General features: G+C 41.6%; 1 protein-coding gene across 1 annotated transcript in view; it reads left to right on the plus strand.

Moving 5' to 3' along the window:
* The window catches only part of LOC109296393, a 59,576-nt gene that overhangs the window by 43,163 nt on the left and 8,812 nt on the right, over positions 1–7,601 (plus strand). The window contains exons 8-9 of the mRNA XM_019515803.1: positions 4,553–4,673; positions 6,298–6,429. Of these exons, the coding sequence (XP_019371348.1) occupies positions 4,553–4,673; positions 6,298–6,429 (253 nt within the window). The remainder of the gene's footprint in view (positions 1–4,552; positions 4,674–6,297; positions 6,430–7,601) is intronic.

Consider the following 7,601-nt stretch of genomic DNA (forward strand, 5'->3'; position numbering starts at 1 on the left):
TGCCTTAAAAAAGACATGCTACTATACTGTGTACTATACAAGGCAATATAATAGGCACTGTACCTAATATGGTGCTCAAAGCCATGACTGAGTGAGTGTGAGATCTTGCGTAATCAAACCCCAGCATCATCTGATTTTTGAAGCTGAGTGGAGACCATTTTGAATATTTATCTCCTGATTTATACAGTGAAATAGCAACAAAACATCAAATCTCCTGAAGACAGAAACCTTGCACATGGGAAGGGAGACATGGCAACAGTTGTTCACTCCCATCCTGGCTCTCAAACACTTGAAGAAAGGCTATTCTGTTGAGCCTCCATACCACAAGCGATGGAGACCATGCAACATCATCTCCATAACATCGTAGACCAGGGGTCAGCAACCCCCAGCACGCGTGCTGAGCAGGGCACGCAAGACCATTTTGCTTGGTACACCACTGCCAGCCTGCGCTCTAAGCACCTGCTGCCAGCCATGGAGCCCAGGCTGCTCCCAGCAGGCGGCTGGGAGGCTGCAAGCCCTCCATGGGCTGGCTGCAGCCAGGAGGCTGCAAACAGCTGCTCCGGGCACCGGCATGTTGGCACTCTGACACCTTCCAAGGTAGACATTGTGTTTTTTTCAGCACTCCAGCCAAAAAACATTGCCTACCCCTGTTCTAGACCATGAAACATGGCCTAGGACAGGGGTGGGCAATTATTTTGGCTGGAGGGCCATTTAATGAGTTTTGGTGACCTGTCAAGGGCCACATCCATTTCTCTCTCCCTGTCTCTCTTGGTATCTTCTCTTCTTTCTGTCTCTGCCTCTCTCTCCCCCTCCCTTCTTCCCTCCAGAACCCAGACAGAGCTGTAGTTCACCAGGAGTCCCAAGACTCAACTGTGGACCCAGACAGGGACTTCTGCCACAGTGAGTGGACAGCATCATCAGCTGTGGGTGCAGCCAGCAGGTCCTGGAGTCCTGTCACAGAACCTGCCAGCAGTGTCCGCAGCTGATGCCACTGCCCACCTGATGCCACTGCCCACCTGGCATAGCAGAAGCTCCTTTTTGGGTCCACAGCTGACACTGCCAGCAGGTTCTGGATCAGGGCTCTGAGTGGGAGCTTCTCTGTTCAGGGAAGGTGGCATTGTCAGTTGTGGATACCACCAGCAGGTTCTGCCTTAGGGCTCCTGAACTTGCTGGAGGCATCCACAGCTCATGTTGCCACCTGCTGGCTGTGGCAGAAGCCTCTACCCAGGTCCACAGCTGATGCCGCCACATCAAGAGTCGATGCTGCTGGGTGGAAACAGCCCCATCCTCCCGCCTGCCCAGCACCACACAGTGGCTGGAGTCAGGGCCACCAACTGCCTGCGGACCAGATCCAATGAGTTGGTGACTGCCTGGCCATGGGCCAGATTGAATCTGTTAGTGGCCTAGATTCAGCCTATGGGCTGTATTTTGCCCACCCCTGGTGTAGATCATCTGCTAGTACAGCCCACAGGAAGACAAGCGTTTGTCAGATACCTTCACATAGCGTTCACTGTTTCATGAACATCACAGAGAGTTAAATACTGTTTGTTAAATGTATCATTAGATTGATTTTCATTATATATTTTTCAGTGAATTATGAACTCTGCACTTCCCTATAGAGAGGCAGGAGCTGTTGAACCCTTCTGTGGAGCAATTTATAAATTGCTCCGTAACTGGGCCATTAATACGAGAAAAAAGTATCTCTATAATAGAGTTGTCACAGTTGTCTTTAATTGAGTCAAATAATTGCCTTAGTAAATCTCAGTTAAGTGCATACTTGAGACCCTTAATTGTAAATACTGTAGTTCTTGAACACCACACACACTTTTCCACCCAAAGTCAGCCCCTCCCTGCAAACTGGGGTGTGTGTATTAAGCAGGGAAGTTGATTTTCTGACTGGGATAGAAGCACCTGTTTTGATCCCTGCTCCACAGTGCTATTGCTATTCAGGCAGATGAGAGAGTCAATTGGCTCAATGGTCATTGTTGCTTACTCTACAGGTGTTAAATGATTCCCCCCACCCCTCTTGTTTTTAATGGTCTTGAGGTTCCACTAATCAAGCCAAACATTTTTAGGGTAATTTTGCTGTCTGGTTCTTGTCTCTGTCTTCCTATGTAACAGCCTTGGAAACTAGCTGTTTTCAGAATCAGAGATCCACCCATCAAGAGCAGTCTTCAGCAACAGCTAGTGCTTCCACTTTAGTAAAGCAGGAAAGTGAGGGTAAGTCAGTTGAAGATTAGGCTCTGTCCCTGCTGGAAAAATCTTTTTTCTTCATTCTGTCTTTCACAAACACAGTGTGTATTATATTCTGGTATTTTGATTTTAGTTCTATTCTATTTCTTTTACTGGATTTAATTTAATCTGCCATTTTTGTGTTGTACAATATTACTTTCAATGTTTTTTCTGACTCCAACAACCAGTTATCCTTTTATTTCATTTGAGGTTGGACTGGGATGCCTGTAGGCCATAATTCAGCAACCTACAGCTCATGGACCAGATTTGACCCTGACAAAGAGGTCTGATCTGGCAGAGAGGAAGAGGTGGGACAGAGCTGCTCCATGCCACTAATCTCCACCATAGCATTTATTTCAACTGTAAAGCTTGCTGCTCCTCTGCATCTGTGCTTCCTCCTGTGTAGAGGGGTCTGGTCTGCAATGAGGGTGAATGCAGGCAGCTGGCTGTTCTGAGGGATTGAGACTTCCGGCCACAGCCATGACAGAGTCGCAAGCTGTAGCCTGCACCAGCAAAAGGCTACCCACCCTTGCTTTAGGCAATTCAGTTAAAGACACCAATAATTAAAAGCATATCCAACAAAAGGCTATAGGAAGAAACTGGCATTCTGAATATTCATTATAAAATTTCAAGTGCAGTCAAAAGAGAACAGCACTTTACATATCCACACAGGAGCAGGGCATGTGCGTGCACGCATGCATACATGGGCGTGCGTATGCTGCCCCCCCTCCCCACATTCTCCTGCCTAACAAAAAAGTACATTTAAATGATTTACACAGAAGAAGTTTCAGTCCCAGTTAAAGCATGTAGCCATAAATGAGAACACATCCCTTTTAGGAGCATGCTTACTATATATTTGTTGTGCAATGCTCAGTATTTTTACATGTGGTAAGTACACTTTATTACTGTTGTCTACCCACCATTTAGACTCCCCTTTAACTTTTCTCTTTCATGGTCCTTGATTGTTAGCCAACAACATAATATTCTGAGATAAGAAATACATGTTCTGCAAAGCTGAATAAAGACTAGAGTGGAGTAACAATGTGACATGCAAGTGCCTGCAGCTGGAAAGAAATCATGTACTGTGGGTTTATCATCACCTGGCTGAACATGCCCTTTGAGTCTGAGCAATATGACAGTCATCGTTTTGTGGAACCTGTACTTTTTTTTAGGTCAGGGTTTAGAGTCTTTTAAACCTCCTTTTTGTTGTTTTTTTTACAGAATTTTAAACCTTTTTCTAAGGCTTATAACCTTTTCTGAAAAAAATGTGTTTTTAAAGTAAATACATGCATTCAAAAATTCTCAATTAAAAATATTGAAAATTTGAGATGCGTCTCCCCCAGGTAACTGTATGATGATAGGAAAACAAGCAAAATCATATGAGGGGCAAAACACAGTTTTTAAGTCAGATTCTTAAAACTGTTTTCTTATTGTTAGTACATCCTTAAGTCCAAATCCCAGTGAGACTTTAAGAAATATGTCTTTCTTAAAGATTTGTCACCCTGGCCCTTTAAGATGTAAAATCTCTCCGTCTGAATATGAGACTTTCCAGCAGAACCAGGGAAGAGTAGATAGGACATTCTTGGTATCTCTAAAGATACAAAAAATAAAAATAAAAAGTTAAATATCTTATCATACCTTTTGTGTATAGCTTATAGAAACAAAAAGCCCATGTTTGGATTTTTAAAAATCCTTTGCAGAGTTTCAGATTACCTTAAAGTCTTTTCTTTGGAATTCAGAATATATTATTTCAAAACATAAGATCCAAGCAGGTCAGCTGGCATGTGTGTGCTGGGATAGCTACTAGTAATTAGATAAATGCAATAGTATGGTCAGTCTTGCTAACAGAGAAATACAATAGCAGCGTGCTTCAGGCAATCAGTTCAAGGGTCTTACCAACGTACCCTTTTGGGGTTGATAAACATGTGACTTCACCTAACCTTCTTCTTCCTTCAACTTCATGCTTGCATGTGAAGAATTCTATTGCTCATTACTCATCAAGAATGGCCTAAGAATAAGAAAGTGTCATATTAAAAGTTACAATGCATTACACACCAGTTTTTCAAACATTCCTACATTTCATGTAATTATTAAAAGTAGAATTTAACCTCTTTGTGCGTCACTATTCCATCTGTAACAGGCAAAATTATTTATGTAGGCCTCGCAGGTGTGTACCTTGTGAAAAGCTGGCTGAAGTGCTGTCTGTGCAAGGTAGTAGGTTAATTTAAAATCATGTGGATCAAAGCAATTTCCTCAGCCTGATTATATTTTACTAAAGTAAACCATGAAAAACTGGTTTCATGTTTGTGGTTATTTACAGTAACACTGTAGCAATGATGTTTAATCAGCAAGGAGGAGTGATGACTAATAAAGATGGAAAAATAATCAGAAAATGGAAATGGCCTCGGGAGGGAAAGCTTAGTGAGCCAGTTATAATACAGGTAATATTTATACCATTATGTGTTTGATTTTTTTTTCTCTTGTTAACTTCTTTCTCAATGTCATTGGGTCTCTGGGAGATTTCTTAATTTCAAGGACAATAACCCATCACATTTTTCTATCCTCAAAACACTTTGCAAAGAATAACTACCTAAAACCCTCAATCCTCATGTAACAGAGCAAGGAATGCCATCTAGCTTTTATTCATGTGGAACCAGAGACAGAGAAATGATAAATGACTTCCTCAGCACTGCTGAGAGAATGGATCCATGAGCTCAGACTCTCCAGTGGACACCTTCCCTGCTAGGAGCAGTTTTTGGAACAATCTCTTCCAGAGTTGTTACTGCTGTTCATGTATCATCTGTGAATGTTTAGTAGCAAGCAACTTGATTTCAGGCCTGATCTGGTGCCACCAAAGTCAAGTGGAAAGCTCCCAGTGACTTCAGTGGTTGTTGGATCAGTTATACAATCCCTGGCAATGAAGGTACAACATTTTGCTTCCAAAATCCTTAAGTAAGCCTTCAGGCTGTGAGTTTGTAAATATACTCACAACTTAAGAGGTCAAGTCAGGTTTAGTTTTTTGCTATCTGACACAGAGCTCCTGGCACTGTGTTTAATACTTTATACAATGAATACAGACAGGAGCCCTGACAGAATGACAGGTAGCCCACAAACACAGATGGTTTCTGTTACTTGGTTGGCTCATGTTACCTAAGCTGGCAGCCCAGCTGAGAAGAAACAAAAATGGCATTGAGACTCCTGCAGCTTCTGTCACTGGTGTTTTCAAGTATAACTCTTTTTTTCTCCTGTGAGAATTCAACATTGAAGAAATCTCATGCTAGATCTTTGGCTTTCTCTCTTACAAAGCCTGTAAAGAGGAAAGCAAATTATGATGGAAATGTCTTTGGTTCTATTTCTGTCATTTGGATTTTGAACAAAAATTGTCATACGTATTATCATTAAGAAGACAGGGGTTTTTGGGTAAATATGATATCTTTTATTAGACCAACTAAATAGTTGGAGAAATTGTTCTTTCCCAGCTTCTGGGCACAAACACCCTTCTTCAGGTATAAAGACTTTCCCTATGTCTGAAGAAGGGTGTTTGTGCCCAGAAGCTTGCAAAGAACAATTTTTCCAACTATTTAGTTGGTCTAATAAAAGATACCACATTTACCCCGAACACCTTATCTGCCTATGTCCTTACACCAACATAGCTACAATCAACAACTGTAAAGCATGGGAGTTATCATTAAGACTGTATTTAATGTTATTCTAGAATCACAAGAAAAATAAAATACACTTTAATGAATTTCCTGTGAGTGTGCCATACCCATAGTTGTCAATAATCTGTGTAAATGGCCTGAAACTATTTCTGACCAAAATTCATCTGCATCTACAACTCTATTTTGGCAGCATTAGTGTGTGTGCCCATACTGTGGACATAATCAGAATTCAGCACTAATTTTAACCAACAATGAGGACCATTGTATTGATGACCACCATTTTCCATAGTCAATCCCAAAGTATCATTGTTAACATTTCAAGGCTTCAGATTGCAGTATCTTCTTCCTGGACCATATGAATAAAGACTGTGTAGTTCACAACTGCCCTTTTATTTTAATACAGGTTAATGAATACATCACTGTGAGGATTGCAGGGCGCTTTGCTATTAACATGATCTACAAGTGGCAACATGAAATCGTGCGTTTGTCTTTGTCACCTGTACAGGGTGCGTCTCCTCCACAGTTAGAAGACCTGGTATGTTGCAAATCAAGGTCTATTAAAAATATCAGTCAGCTGACAGCTTCTAAGACAGATAAGCTTACACTGAGACAGCAGCCCTTAATATTAGCCCTTTCATCCTTTGCAATCCCTGCTAATAGGTAGGATAAATATAGCTTTGCAAGAAGGGTGTATTTCTTAGCAATCTATCTCTTACTACACTGTTCCAGCACTTTTAGAAATGTGGAAACGGTAGTAAATTTTTGAGTTCAGAAGCCAAAGCTTCTTAAATATTTGCTCTGCAGTTATGTTCAAATCAAATTTTTAAACACCTTCCAGTTAACTTTTTAAACTTATTTTTCCCATATGTGAACAAGCAATATGGGAAATTGCATAACGTGCATGTAATTATGGCTCTTATCCAGAAAAATCAACTAACCAAATGGCAGTTTCAAGAAAAGGAATTACATTGATTTTAGGACCCTACATCTAAAATTGTGATCCAAAAAGAACCAAGGCAACCCCAAAAGCACCTATTTGGCCTGAAAGCTCTGTTGCTGCCTGCAGTTATAGTTTTGCATATGCCCAGAATGCCACAACCTACAGAACAAGGAGCTCCTACCTAAGCCCCATTGTGATTTACAAACCAGGAGCCCAGCTGTTTTATATAAATAGCTTCCTCCCAGGATTATTTCAATTTTTTTTTTATCCAGTGACTCTTGTATGTAAAATGCATAAACAGTCCAGTCCTGGAAGGAATTCAAACCCCCTGACCCCCGCTGAATACCTGAACCAGCAGCCTAGAGTGTCATTCCTCCTTCTGTGCTTTCTTTTAAGCTAAAGAATCTCGCATTCCTTTCTGCACAGAGGCACAGCTTCCAACAGAACGGTGGAGAGTGCCTGCCTTGTTCACCAGCCTTGCTTATAGCCTGATGGTTAGGAGGGAAGCAGAAGATGTGCATTTTAACCCTCTCAGGCTGAGAAAACCTTAGAACCAGGCCTCCCAATTCCTAGACAAGCACTGTATGCACTACTGTTATTTACGTGTGGATTTGTACCACAGTAGTACCTAGAGTCAGAAGATGAGGATCCAATTTTGCTAGTTAGTATGAATGCAGGCAATGAAAAGATGCATTTGTACAGCACTTAGGGCCGTGTGTCAACAAAATGAGGGGCATGTGTGCACAACACTTGAAAGCAGGCAGCCT

This window comes from Gavialis gangeticus, unplaced genomic scaffold (genome assembly GCF_001723915.1).
Source record: "Gavialis gangeticus isolate Ggan-Ray unplaced genomic scaffold, GavGan_comp1, whole genome shotgun sequence".
Classification (NCBI taxonomy): domain Eukaryota; kingdom Metazoa; phylum Chordata; order Crocodylia; family Gavialidae; genus Gavialis; species Gavialis gangeticus.